We start from the raw sequence: 15726 nt of genomic DNA, 5'->3' as shown, positions 1-15726 counted from the left end.
GGAGCATCTATTCGTAGACTTGGAGAATAACAACATTACTATTGGTGGTCTTAGTCACGCGCATAGTCCAAATTTCGCAGCAAGTTTCCAAAGGATAACTTTATTTCTATATTTAGCCATTATTTAGTCTTATTGAAATTTTGTACAATTTGTTTATAGAGACTCCACGGGTCTTATGATCCACTCGAGATTTGGGGAAGAGCCGAGTTCACGCCTGCCAGCGATGTATAGTCTCTTGGAGCCATATTTGCCCAAGTGCTCACTGGGAGACACTTTCCATATGCACACGAGGAGATGCTAAATCAACAAGAAGTGCTCTTTATGAACATTGATGGGCAGGGACGTGACTTGTTAAATGTAAGTTTCATTTATTTATTCATTTAACATCATGTCTTTGAAATCCCCTAAATGTGAACTATTTTGCAGCGTATGCTTCAGTTAGTGCCACTTCAAAGGATAACTATGGTACTGGTGAAAGTTGTCAGAGGTTCGGGTTCCCTTGGCGGTAGAATTGAAATGGCTGTATATACACGCAAAGGGGTTAGGCAGTTCTCCAAGCTTTAAATCCGACTTTCGTTAGTAAAGGAAGTTATTTTGGCATTGTTTTTGCATTAGTACGACTTTTGCATTAGTAGCGATAAAAGTCGTTAGAAATCCAGGTTCCCTTGGCGGCAGATTTGAAATGATTGTCAAAATGCAAAGGGAGTACACGATCCTCCGATCATTGAACCATCCTAGGATCATAAGGTAATGTTTATTTCGTACATATGTACATATATGTCTCCATTTTTTGATACAAATATTTTTTGTATCAACTTGCACTTAATCGTTCACCCTCATTATTCCTCAATTATAATGTCATACATGGCATATGATTTGGGAAAATGCATAAGAGAGCTTGGTAATGCAATGAGTAAAACTTTGATCAAAGTAAGTACTCTATCTAGAAGATGTATAACATATGCATATGTGTTTTCTCAAATTGATATTTCTTTTATTTTGTAGGTGCTTCTAGCACAAGCCATTCAAACCTTGTCATACATCCATGGATATGACTTGGTGCATGGCAATTTGCGACCGGGGCATCTATTCGTAGACTTGGAGAATATCAACATTACTATTGGTGGTCTTAGTCACGCGCATAGTCCAAATTTCGCAGTAAGTTTCCAAATGATAACTTTATTTCTATATTTAGCCATTATTTATAGTCTATATTGAAATTTTGTACAATTTGTTTGTAGAGACTTCACGGGTCTTATGATCCACTCGAGATTTGGGGAAGAGCTGAGTGCACGCCTGCCAGCGATGTATGGTCTCTTGGCGCCATATTTGCCCAAGTGCTCACCGGGAGACACTTTCCATATGCACACGAGGAGTTGCTAAATCAGCAAGAAGTGCTCTTTGTGAACATTGATGGGCAGGGACGTGACTTGTTAAATGTAAGTTTCATTTATTTGTTCATTTAGCATCATATCTTTGAAATCCCCTAAATTTGAACTATTTTGCAGCGTATGCTTCAGTTAGTTCCACTTCAAAGGATAACTCTAGGAGAGACACTAGGTCATCCATTTTTCAATGACGTTCCAGCAAACCATATGTTATTACCCCTGATACCATGAACTAATATCCGTAAGTTATTGCAATCTCATTATTAAAGTATTATTTTTCTATTTTGTAGTGGTTTGGTGCATAATCCAGACTTGATTATTAATAGAAAATACAATTTCAATCCTCCTTCACCCCCATATTTTTTTTTTTCTGTTTTGTAGTATTTGGTGCATTCCTTGCCTCCTTTGTTTTTCTTGTCATGGGGCTAAGAGATTTTGTGACTAGAGAGTTTTGTTAACTGTATTTGACTTAAAGATGACAAACCTCAATCATTCGGTACAAATCTGTGCATATATTCTAGTCTTTGTGGATGAAAACTATATGGATTAGTATTCCATTCATTTGCTACTATTTTGTGAATATAACTAGCTAGGAACTTTCTCTAGCGACGTGATTCTTATATGAATTCATGATTTCTACGTCGGTGCTGACTGCAACCTCGTAAGCTTTGACATTGAGGAAATGTTCTGATACAATACTATGTTGCAATGGATCATGTAAAAGGGTAGGTTTATATCCTCTTTTGCCTTACTATGTGTTGTTTGGTAGTAGTTGCCCTTATGCTTCTTCTCTACATAAAGAAAATGCTACTCAATCTTGATATGTATTTATTTATACTCAATCTTGATATGTATTCATGGGAGAAGTTCATGAATATTTCGGTGACCAATCTTGTTTAGGTCTGTATTATTCGCTCTCTCTCTTTTTCTTTTTATGGATAAATGAAATAAATTTAAAGGCCGCGCCACTGAAGTCTGCATTCTCTCTTTGCCTTCAGAATCCTCTTTAATACAGCTTAGGATATCTTATGAGCTTTTAGCATCTGATGGATGATTGCTCGTCTTTCGCATTGCCTTCAATCTGTTTCTGTTTCTGTTTCGAGCTTCCTGAACCTCCATTTCAAGCCCTGTTAAACGCATTAGGTTCATAGCCATCGTGTTTTTGCACAAGGTGCTCGTCTTGTTGATCTACCATAACTCCCTACTTCTTTGATCTCTTTCTCGAGTTTTGATTTATGCATTACTAGCCTTGCTAGCTATGTCAGGAACCACGGTGCCATCATCCTTGATCTTCACTTCAGACCTCGAGGTTAAACCTTTGGGGAAAAAAGCTTCTCATCATCATTCACATTTCTTCCACCACTAGCTTGGTTGCTTCTGCCATTTTTGCAACAAAAAGCTTCTCATCATAAGTCCTTTTAACTCCATTGTTTCTTTTGCCATTTTTGCTACAATTCTTTACAGTCATCTGATATGATCCTCTAGATCTTAGGAAATCTCAATTATTTAGTTATCTTTTATTTCACCATATCTTTTTCGTATCTTTGTTTTTTTTATTCAATAAGTTAGGGTAGTAGTATTCTAGTATTATAAATAGGAGATATTGTATTCATTCATTCAATCAATTAATGAATTATTATTTCTCCCCAAAGATAACTAATGTTTTCCAATCCTAATTTGGATTCCCTCCGCCGATCCCGATTGGACACCGGAGTATTCTATCGCCGACTAGTTATCGCGTTGCCCGACGGGAGGAACCCACGCACAACTCGAAACTATTATTTTCTGCAGATCGCAATTAAGGAGAAGGTCCTTAACAACTGGTGCTTTCATCGTGATCTCACCCTCCCACCATCTCGAACCGAAGCTACACCGCTGCCCGACGGAAAAGACTCCGCGCACAGCAACTGCTTTGGTTGTCGAGTTCCGCCTGTCCACCGTGCTCTAGCCGCCGGATAACTCTACTTCTGCAACACCCGACGAGAAGGATTCCTCAAGCTGAGTTCCTGATATCAACTTCGATCAGCTGAAGCGTTGCTATCAACTTCGATCAGCTGCAGATTCCACCACAGATGAGTTCCTGATATCAACTTCGATCAGCTGAAGCGTTGCTATCTCTCCAATTTCACACGGGATATTCCTCAACTTATCGCATTCAAACAGAGTTAGGCGCTCAAGCTTGGGGAAATGAGAACTCTCTTGTAGAACAGTAAAGTTAAGAGACATAGTGGAGGAAGTAGTAGTGTATATTATTTAGGTAATATATATATAGTACAAGAGACTAAGCTAGACTATGTTATATAACCGATGTGGGACATAATACATATGAGATATTAGCACTCCCCCTCAAGCTGGATCATATATATGGATCATGTCCAGCTGGTACAAAGTTTAGAAAAACGTTTCACAGGCAACGGTTTTGTAAAGATATCAGCAATTTGGTTGGCCAATGAAGTGAAAGGAGTAGTAATTGTCTGATTCAAAACACACTCTCGAATGAAATGACAATCGACTTCTATATGTATAGTCTTATTATGAAAAACTGGATTATTAGCAATGTAGGTTGCAGCTTGGTTATCACAATGCATAGGTAAAGGTTCTTTGAAAGTGAACCCCGGTTCTCCAAGTAGATTCTTGACTCCAATAATCTCAGTAGCAGTATGAGCTATAGCTCTATACTCAGCCTCAGCAGACGATCTCGCAACAGTATGTTGTTTCTTACTTCGCCAAGTTATTAGGTTTCCTCCCAAGTAGGTGCAATATCCAGAAGTAGACTTTCTATCGGACTTAGAACCGGCATAATCAGCATCAGAATATCCTTCGATGTTTAGATGATCATTCTTTTTAAATAATAATCCTTTACCGGGAGATTTCTTAATATATTGAAGAATTCGAATAGCTGCATCCCAGTGAACTTGCTTAGGCTTATCTAGAAACCGACTGACCAAGCCAATTGTAACATCCCACTTTTTTTAACCCTAATTTTTGAGATGTGAAAATTTTGCATTTAATGCTTTTAATGCTATGAAATATGTGGATGAAATTATGAGTAATTTATTTCATGATTCCTTGTGACCTAATTGCGATTTGGAGTTGAGATGGAGTTGAATAGTCAAACTTGTTGAATATATGACGTGACTATTGAATAGTCAAGATTTTGGGAAATATGACGTGGCCGTGGAATGGTCAAAGTCGTTGAAAATGTGACGTGGCGGTGAAACTAGAATGGTGGATTTGTGATGTGAATATGTGAATATTTTTTATGCGGGGGAAATAATATTGTAGTGAATTATTTTCCTAAGAGATGAGTGAGAATTAAATAGAAGCATTATTTATTTTATTGGAGTTTTCGACCCCTCCTATTTATTGGAGGAGGAATTCTATTTTCTTGGATTTAATTATTGCTTGGGATAATTATCCAAATTAAATCCAAAGTCCGATTATTCCTTATTTCTCCATGAAAATTTCGATCCCTATATTTATCTAAGGAGATTTTCGAAAATCTCTTATTATGGGAGAAGGGATATTTTTATTATATTATTTGATTCCTTGTTTATTCTCTTCCATAAATAAATTCAAATATCCTAGCATATCTTGTCATATCCTATTTAAATTAGGATTTTAATTTGAATCCTTGTGTAGAGATTCAAAAAGTCACGCCTATTTCATATGGATTGGGGAGCTTATTATTTTATTCTGCTCCGTGATATTTTATCCTACTCCGTGAAATATTCAAATTAAACCATAGGCTAAATAAATAGCCTAAAATTCGAATTCCCTATTTTCCTCTTCAAATTTTCGCCAACTACAACTACCATATCTCCTCAAATCTTTTATTTATTTAATTGTTGGATTAAATCTTGCACTCTATAAATATAAGAGTGAGAACCTAACCCTAGCACACCAAAATCACGGCCCCACTCCCAAAATCACGTCTCTCTCTTTCTCCCCACTCTCTCAAAATTTTCTTCTACTTTCTCCAATATTTCTTCATCTTTTGGAGAAGAATTGAAGTTGAAATTCAAGAATCTTTGAAGAATCAAGGCTACTACTTTGTTTCTACCGTTCATTCTATCGAAAAAGGTATTTTTATTTGATCTTTTCTTCATCTACCGATTAATCGGTGTTCTTGAGTCCACATGCATTTAGATTGAGTGATGAGAAAATTAATTGATGAATGGGATGCACATGTGTGTGTGTGTGTGTGTGAAACCGTGTGGGTGTGTTTTGAAAACACTCATGCGTGACACGATTTGATGATAAATCTGGAGTGTTGTGCGAGTAAAAGCGATATGATAATCGTACTTTGATTTTGAATGGTGATATTAAAACTAATCGATGGACAAAAGGGAAAATGTGGGAACATGCATGATTTTGATCAATGATTGAAACTTACTTGTAATACATAAATTAAAGGTGATAACTCGCGCTCACGGAGTGATAGCAAGAAGAAGAACATACTTGTGATCTAGGGATTGAGGTGGGCTTTATTCTTAAACTCCTTTATGTTGCAAATTTATGAAAGTGAAGAAATAAGGGTGGATTAAACTGTGCCTATGATTGTTTTGGATATTGTGTGTGCTTGATGCCTAGTTTGCGAGTACGCTCCATTAGGCTATAGGGCTATATAAACGAATTCGGGTCTGAGTAGGGCCGCAAACCCTATCAGGCTAGTGTACACGGGAGATCGGGAGTCGTCCTTGCTAGTCGGCCGGTCTCGTGGGCGAAAGTGTGGCCACACTTCGTCGCACCATGATATTGTTGATTGATGAGAAAATGGGAGGTATTGTTTGACTGGTCAGTCCATGAAATATTTTTGTGATACTCGATGCTATTCTTTAAATATATGCTAAACCTCGAGTTCACTATGGTAAGGGTGGCATAACTATTAAAACGTTTGGTATGAGTCCACTGAGTATGTTTAAAATACTCAGCCCTGCATGTGTTTTCCCTATGTGCAGGTTGAGCAGTGACGAGGGGGTGACGGTGTTGAGCTAATAAATTAAATATGATATGATCGTTTGAAACATCAAGTGGAGTTGTGTCTTCATACATGTTCTTCACTTTTCTCTTGGTTGCTTCCGCTAAACATGAAACTCAGTATCATCGTTTTTGAACTATTTCGTTATTGCTTAGAATATTGAGACATAATGCGTTTTGTTGGATTTATATTAAACCCTTGCCTTTTGAGCATATTCCATGATATCTATCCATGATTATTTTCTTGATTAAGCCGTTGACCTATTGCTTTAATAGTGCATTTAATACGTTGGTCAAACCCCTTTAAGTGGAACCCTAGCCTATGTTGTGTTGTTTTTTAGTCTGCCTAGGTAGCAGTCGCCGCATTTATTATACCTTAGAATGACGGGCTGTTACACCAATAGCAAAGGAAATATCTGGCCTTGTTACTGTCAAGTAGATAAGCTTTCCCACAAGACGTCTATACTTAGCTTTATCCTCCAAGAATTCTCCACTATCATCCTAAACACTTGGATCAACTTCCATAGGAGTATCAACAGACTTTGTTCCAAGTAATCCAGTTTCTTTCAGTAAATCTGTAGCATACTTTTGCTGAGATAGAGACACTCCAGAACTTCCGTGTGCAATTTCAATTCCCAAGAAATACTTAGGACGCCCCAAATCCTTGATAACAAAATGTTGCTGCAAATATTTCTTATTTCCCTCAATTCCACGAACATCACTTCCAGACATGAGTATACCATCAACATACACAATGAGAATGACAATGCCCGATGCTTGATGTCGCACAAAGACCGAATGATCAGACTTACATTGCTTGAAACCAATAGTTCCAAGAACACCACTGAACTTATCAAACCACGCCTTGGGACTTTGTTTAAGGCCAAAATTGCCCTTTTGAAACAACAAACCTTAGTAGCATCTTTGTGGTCCACTGAACGAGATCCGTGCTATCAATTAGCAGACTTTCGGTTGGCAGAATTCCCCTTCAATTGGTTCCCACTCGGGTCCATGACCGGCGTGTCGTTTCAGTTTGAGCACTTGAAGATTAGGCAGCCATCCAATCATTTCCATATCCTCCCACGGAAATCTGCACCCACTTTGAATTAAAAGTGGAATTAAAAAAAAAAAAATCCAACTTTGAAATGTCGAATATCAATCAAAAGAGTTTAAAGTCTTTGCCGCGTTAATAAACGTGGTCCCTGAGAATTAACTTATATCTACACCGATGTAACTATATATGGCTGAAAATTCAGCGTATTAGTTATTGACAATTCCACCTTAAAAATGTAGTAAATTCTCAAGTCATTATAGGATACTGATGCATTAATTGCATCTAGATTACTAGCTGTAAGCAGTTTTCTTCTGCATGCCAATCTTATTTTTGAGCAAATTAGTAAATATTTGTGGCTTATTAAGGGATCGATCAACGAAGGCATTTTACAAGAATAGTCTTCTAATTTTATGTTAAGGGCCCAATACGTGATAGTTCATGGGCCGATTTGTTAAAGCCCAATTAAGAATAGTCTAGTTCTAGCTTCTAAATTGGAAATGGATGTCTGCAATTTTCTTATGTTTCGGCAAGAATAAAGGACATGTTTTATTGGGAGGAGCAAAGTGGATTTTAGTAAATACTCCTTCCGTCCACGAAAATTCGTCCCGATTTGACCGGGCACGGGTTTTAAGAAATGTAATGAAAAATGAGTTGAAAAAGTTAGTGGATTGTGGGTCCTACTTTTATATATTAGTTTTATAATAAAATGTGAGTACGAATGAGTTAGTGGAATATGGGGTCCACTACTAAAAATGGTAAAAGTGAAATGGGACAAATTTTGGGGGACGGATGGACAGAAATGGAAAACTGGAACAAATTTTGTGGATGGAGGGAGTATGTTATTCTACTTGAAGGTGAGCTACTAAAGTCCTAAGAACATCTGCAACGAGGTGGATGAGCTGTTACAGAAAGATGAAAAAAAGCAGCCCATATATCCATAGTACTTTGTCAAAATTTATAAATGAAACTATTTAATTAAATGACATACTAATTCATTGAACTAAACTAATTAATTAAATTATATCAATAGTCGAATTTATTTAAATAATTTTTCATTGAGGTAAGTGACTATTTAATTTTTCACACAATTTGACTTCGCATTCTTACTAAATGGACTTTACCTAATGAAAGGTATGAAAATACATATACTAAGACAATAGCCTTGGTATTGAATACCATCCCTCCCCCCAAATAAAAAAAATTACAGAGCGTTATTTGTGGATGAGAATGGAATCATATGATGTATATTTTCATGTTTATTCACATCATAAGATGGATCAAATTTGTGTGTGAATTAGACTAATAACATTAAACAAATATAGAAATTAAATCGAGATAAAAAACATTTAGTTATAATTCTCTTTCAATTCATTCATTAGACTCTAAACTTCGATATTTAACACAATAACAAAAACCAAGTAACTAAACCCAAAGAGCAAACCACAAAAATCTAAAAGATCCACAACATTTGATAGAAAAAAACTTAGAACAATATTCCAATCTTCAATCTCAGAGATTGTATAGAACCAAGTCTTGATCATCTTATTTGAGTCTACTATAAATGCGTCTATATTATGATGCACTATCAAATAACACTAACGGATGTGTGTCTGACGATGATGCCGAAGCATTTTTGTAACTGTTCGTCCATGTGTACTCAGTGTCTGAAATCATTGCGGACATATCTTCAAAAGATCTCACATCTTCTGATTCAACGTTAACACCACTCGACATTTCAGACATCCTAAAACTTTCCAATTCAGTAACAACTTCTTTCATAGTTGGTCTCATTCTCCCTTTCGAGTGTAAACATCTTTGTGCAAGATTTGCAACTAGGGTCACCTCTTCCTTTCTTCCATGCTCCCGTACTTGCGGATCTAAAATCGTGTCCATACATTCTTCTTCCATGCATACAAGGAACCGAGTCGCTAGGCCTCTTTCCTCTTCTGTTTTATCAAGAGATATTGGCCTTTGCCCAGTAAGAAGCTCGACAAGAACTACCCCAAAACTATAAACATCACTCTTCTCTGTGAATTGACTAGACCGAAAATATTCTGGATCTAAATATCCAAACGTGCCTTTAACCAGAGTAGTTAAGTGAGTCTGATCTGTAGCAATGGACCTCGATGTTCCAAAATCGGATACTTTGACAACATATTTTTCATCTAGGAGAATATTACTAGACTTGATATCCCTGTGATAAATAGGCACAGAAGATGCAGAGTGTAAGTACGCTACCGCCCCTGCTATATCTGCTGCAATTTTCAAACGCATGTTCCATGTAAATGGAAATTCACTAATTGGATCATGAATTAGATCAAAAAGTGTCCCGTTTGGCATGAATTCATAAACAAGCAGAGGAACCTCAGTCTCCAAACAACACCCCAATAGTTTGACCACATTCCTATGATTTATTTGCGATAGTATCACCACTTCATTTATAAACTGTTCCAACTGATTCACCTCAACCAACTTTGATTTTTTAATCGCAACAATCTTACCATCATATAACATTCCTTTATAGACCGTGCCATGCCCTCCTTGTCCAATAATTCTGCTCTCATTAAAGTTATCCGTAGCCACTTCCAACTCTTTTGCAGGGAAAAGTTTTGTTTTTCCAAGTGCACCTTCATTCGTTTGCTGTTGCAAGAGAAGGCCACCATTTCGTTTGAAAAATTTATCTTTCATAATTTTTTCCTTTCTCTTTCGCAACAATTTATACAACCAGAAGAACACTGAGACTAGAAGCAGAAACCCCATGCCAGAGCCTATACCTACATGCAAACATAAGAGTGAGAAAATTAACAAAATATTTACAGATAAGTAAAACTCAATGAGCAGCATATATGATTGATATGAGAGTTTGAACATTATATTGTTACCTGTCAAGATAATCATCTTGGCTTTGGATGGCGGCTGCGGAATGCAACCTGTGCCATATCTTTTCCCATCACCAATATACCCTTTCGGACACAAGCAGTGAAACGTCCCCTGGCCGTTTTTGCAAATTGAATTTGGGACGCATGTATTAGTTGAATTATCAGCGCATTCATCAATATCTGCTGGATACATAATCACTAGTTGTAATTTGATAAAGCATAGTACTATATTTGTAGGCCAATTTCCAAATAAATCATTATATATAGCATAACGAGGCAAATGATTTAACCTTGGCAGCCTGGATTGAGGTAGGGATTTCCTGTGTATCCTTTGGAGCAGTTGCAAAGGTATCCTCCAAGCGTAGCATTAAAATCAACACAATCACTATTATCTTGGCATACAAAATTAGTGAGATGCCGTGCTTCTTTGCAATTCAGTGCTCCAATCCTCCAATCCAATGCCATGCTTGGCCAAACATTAAGTCGGATCGGGTTTGAGTAATTCATTAAGTTGAATATCCTACCATTACGATCATTTGCATTTAATTTTTCAGTGTATTGAATGAAGGCGTAGCTGCAAGAAATATTGGCACTTGTCCGTTCACTGAGATCAGTCAAATTTGATTCAAGGTAAGTTGTACCTGCAAATGATCCAACACATACTTCACTGTCTACTTATGTAAATCTCTGTAATATACTAATATATTTTAGTTCAAAAGTGATTTTCTGTTTTTTAAATTTTGTTGTACTAGAGAATGCATAGTCAAATGTATAACTGATGGTGTCTGTTGAATTCTGTGTAGAAACAATACATCAACTGATTATTACCTCTTGGAATTGGAGCTCTGCAACAACCATCTCCTGCAAAAGATGTTGGTCCATAATCGCACACTCTGTAATAACGGCCATCATAGAAGTCGGAGCAAATGGCTGCGCAGCTGCTGCGAATAGAACTTTGTTTGTCTTCTCTAATAACCCCGACAGCCATAACATTGCAGCCAATGGCGGTGATCCAGTTGTCATCTGAAAATCTATATTGCGTTTTTAACAAGTCAATTGTTAATCTTGGCACAACTTGATAGTCTGACCAATTGTTGCAATTTGAAGATAGGTTCATGTAGTTGACAATGATTTTCGATGAGTTCAGCTCGGCAATTTCAGTGTTCAAAAGACGGAGGTAGGGTTTCTCGGGGTTGGTGTCCTTGTTGCAAACAACTTCAAAATATGGCTCCAAGTAGCAATTGGGACCCACACCAAATGGAAATGGAATCGATACTTTCCCACATTGATCCATGCATCCACGTTTGGCAATTAAACTTGAAGAGGAAATTTCTGGCAAAGAAGCAAATGAGGTGAGGCAAGTTACCACAAGCATTGAGGTGTTAGAGAACTAAACTTGATGTGTTGAAGTTCAGTCTATTGAGAAAACTTGAAATGTACTTACTTACGTAAAACTTTCAAACTTATAGTTCATTCGAAACAAAATGAGCTTCCTCTACATAAATTTAGATCCAAAAATTAACTAATCTAAAGAAAAATTTCTCTTCTCTTATCTTTTTTCGTTAGGGAAAGTGATTGAATTCAGGACCTTTATGCTAACCCAACAAATAATGTTTTCATGGTTTGAATGTCACCAAGTTCAAGATTGACTTGTTGAATTAACAAGCTGAGTAAAGCCAAACTTAAGATCGATTTGTTCAGTTAACAAGTTTCATTTATGTGGTCAGGTTTTGAATACTTTTGATCTTTTATTCTTCAACAGTTCCTATTGAATATTAATGCATTTTCTAAGGTTCATGCATCAGTGGTTCAACCCTTAGTATTGTACTCCCTCCGTCGCGGCTAAGATGACACATATCTTGGGCCGGCACGGGGTTTTAAGAGTTATTGATTAATGTGTTTAATTGAAGAGAGAAAATGTGGATGTAAGTATTAAAATAGAGAGAGAATGAAAGATGAATATTTTAATAGGAGTGACAAAAAGTGGTTGGTGTATTAATTGAAGAGAGAAAGCTTTTAAAAAAGGAAATGTGTCATCTTATTTGGGACCAACTAAAAAGGAAAACGTATCATCTTAGCCGGAACGGAGGGAGTATTACTTTAATATAGATGTATTAATATTTGTACATGTAGGTTCATCCAACTAGTTCATTCCTACACTAGTATAAATTGAATGACCCTTGTAGTTGTACTCTTTTATGCAGTAGTATTCAGTCAAGTACTCCTTCCGTTCCATGTCAATTGAGTCATTTCTCTATTTTGAGAAGTTCCAAGTTAATTGAGTCATTTCTATTTTTGACAAAAAGTAATCATCACTCTTATTTATTTAAAATTCTCTTCATCTCTTACTTTATTCACCATTACTTTATTCACCATCCACTTAATACACTATTTTTAAATTCCGTGCTAAAAAGAAATGTCTCTATTAATATAGAGGGAGTAGTAATTAACAAGACTTATTACAAAGTTCATCTTGTTGTTCTTCTTTTTAAATATCTCCACATAAATTTCCAATAGTTCTGTATAAATCATGATCAGTTTTTACAAAACATAGTGTTGATCAAACCCTATTGTAACTTGTAAGTGTGTATCTATGATTTATAAATGAATAGAAATGGGGAGAAGGGAAACTAACTCTGGCATCCTCCCGGTAAGTAAGGATTTCCCTCGTACCCTTGCACGCAGCTACATGTGTATCCAGCTGTAACATCACCATAATAGGGTTTTTTGTAATCAACACAAACACTCTTTTCGTCTATGCATGCGTAAGTGTTGGAATTCTTAGATCGGCTGCAGTTCTCAGCCCCAACGAGCCAGTCCAAGCGCACTACCGGTGGCCTTATTGCAGATACCCAGTCATCATTTACCAATGCCGTTGAGCTATTGAGGTAGTACAAAGGATATGAAAATATGGTTTCATTCCATTTTGCCTCCTGGATGAAGGCATAGCTGCATGGGAAAAGCTTTTCACGTAGTGATTTTCTGCTCACGTCAATAAGTTTTGCTTCCAAGAAAGTTGCTCCTGTGACTCAAATTTAAATTTAAGAAATAGTTTTAATGCGAAAATATTGAATGAAAAAGAAAAATAATCATATATAGTGTTAGTGAACAGTGGAACTTCTAACATTTTGTAGAGAAACAAAATTCAGAAATAGGAAAATGATAAAAATGGAGGGAGTACTAAAAATATATGAGTTAGGGTTTTTGGCTTTTTAAACCAAAACCTTTTCCTGAATTCCGGTTTTTCCCATGAACTATGAGATTTGTTTTTAAAACCACGAACTTTCATTTCGTTAGGATTTTCCCAATCCGACCCGAATAACATAATTCAATATGTTAAAGTTGTGTTTTGTTTATTCAAAAGTTGTCATTTGTTATTTAATAATTTTGACTGTATGTATTATTGTGCCAAATAGGATCCAAGTAATCAATTTAGTGACAAATAGGATTAAAATTGACATGTAGACAACCCGGGTTTCGGCGTTGACCCGCCGGGGGAAAATCCTAACGAAATGAAAGTTCGTGGTTTTAAAAAAAAATCTCATAGTTCATGGGAAAAACCGGAATTCGGGAAAAGGTTTTGCCAAAAACCCTATGAGTTATTGTAACGTTGAAATATTTACTTTTTTACTTGGAACTAGTAATATAATATTCATTTCTTTCTATCTTTCGAGGGGAGGAAAAAAACTTATCTGATCTTCAAAATTACCGGTGAATAGTTCTTGATAGCAACAGCCATTATAGTGGCAATCTCCGAAGCCGGCAGCACTCTTTTCAGCACAAAACGCCGAACAGCCGCCGTAGTCGAAAGTTCCGTTGGATTGCAGCACCATATCATCACACCCGATGGCAGTGAGCACGTTTCCATCCGAAAGCATATAGGGAGTTCCCGACAAGTTCATAGTCATACTATGTTGTTTGCCCGTTGACTGATCATAGCAAGCTGAAATCATAAAGGGGCTTTTGATCCGAATGTAAGTTTGATTGAGATTGAGTTCAATCACTTCTTTCTTAATATTATTAATGGAGAGGTAAGCTTTTGGAGGGTGAGTGGAAGAATCGCAGTTGATGTCAAAATATGAGTTGTGGCTGCAATTTGTCCCGACCCCGAATGGATATGGAATCACCATATCCCCACACTGGTCCAGGCATCCCGAGAGTAGTGATGGTGGGAGAACTAGGAAGATAGAGATGATCAGTTGCAGAGGTGACATAATGAATGTGTTTTGTCGAATGATTGTATGGTAATGGAAGTGTATAAGTGAAAAACGCTTGCCTTAAAATATCTCACTACTTGACTTGGGAGACGACTTAGACTATTAAAGTATATTGATTTAGTCTAGTAGCACCCATTGGAATATTTCAAAGATACTCCCTCCGTCCCCGATTAAAAGTCACACTTTTTCATTTCGGTCCGTCCCAATTAAGAGTCACACTTCATTTTTACCATAAATAGTAAGTAGGTCCCACATTCCACTAACTCAATTCACTCACATTTTATTATAAAACCAATATAAAAAAATGGATCTCACATTTCACTAACTTTTTCAACCACTTTTCTTTACATTTCTTAAAACTCGTGCCCGGTCAAAGTGTGACTCTTAATCGAGGACGGAGGGAGTATAAAAGAAACTGAATTCTTTTAATAAAATTATGAAAACTGTTGGCAGATGAAAATTATAACTATATCATACATATATAGGGTATAAAAAGAGAACTAATTAATTAATAGTATTGCTATTAAGATTTAACTTATACTTAATAGTACCTCAGGACATAATCTTTAATATTAACACACATGAATATTTCAAATTCAGTACGAATAAAATTAAGAACAATGAAGACTAGGAAGAGCAATGAGAGAGTGCGACTTACTTGCACGGCTAGCAAGTGGAAGCAACTACGGTTGTGTGGCGGTCAACGGTGACAACGAGCGGGAGGCGCTGCGCCGAACGACTACGTACGTTTAGAGCTGCTTTTTTAGGTAAAATTGTTGCTTTAGGCAAATTTAGTAGCAGAGAATCAGAGATTAAGTTTAAGGGTGGCTTAATAAAGAGGGACTCTGTCATCTACTTGAAAATTAAATAATACAGTCATCTACTCTGTCATCTAACAACTCATCAAATTTAATTAATTACACATTAATTCTATTTTATTGAATTGGTACGCCAAAATCAAACCTAATCACATGCCCACATACTCTTTGAAGTATGAATATAGATAATTTGCGGATTTTTTTTTACTAGTTCTTTTGGATCGTGAAAATCACATTTATGGTAGTTTGGACATTTTTTTTAGGGTCTCCTCATGTTTGGATACTTGAAATAGGAGTAATAATTTAAATTTATGTTGTACATTTATCTAAAATATTTTAATACTCTTTTTTTGAATTACTGCAATTATGCAAGACATGTGATAAATTCCT

General features: G+C 36.4%; 1 protein-coding gene across 2 annotated transcripts; it reads right to left on the bottom strand.

Moving 5' to 3' along the window:
* Window positions 1–8869: 8869 nt before the first annotated feature.
* LOC125219354 (wall-associated receptor kinase-like 1) lies at window positions 8870–14560 on the bottom strand. Of its 2 annotated transcripts, none has more exons than XM_089057627.1 (6): window positions 14011–14560; window positions 12937–13323; window positions 11130–11633; window positions 10592–10942; window positions 10305–10484; window positions 8870–10196 (listed from the first exon to the last, which is right to left on the bottom strand). In XM_089057627.1, exons 1-6 carry the CDS (start codon window positions 14513–14515, stop codon window positions 8995–8997), a joined length of 3129 nt encoding a protein of 1042 aa, XP_088913753.1. In that variant the 5' UTR covers window positions 14516–14560; the 3' UTR covers window positions 8870–8994. The 2 variants fall into 2 exon arrangements, with proteins under 2 accessions (XP_088913753.1, XP_047977273.1); XM_048121316.2 differs by having other exon boundaries at window positions 10305–10481; window positions 14011–14559.
* Between the last annotated feature and the right edge of the window lie 1166 nt (window positions 14561–15726).

Source organism: Salvia hispanica, chromosome 1 (genome assembly GCF_029641045.1).
Source record: "Salvia hispanica isolate PSC_SH4W2 chromosome 1, Shi_PSC_v1, whole genome shotgun sequence".
Lineage (NCBI taxonomy): Eukaryota > Viridiplantae > Streptophyta > Magnoliopsida > Lamiales > Lamiaceae > Salvia > Salvia hispanica.
Note: the sequence above shows the minus strand (reverse complement) of the source record. Positions and strands in the feature narration are given on the sequence as shown.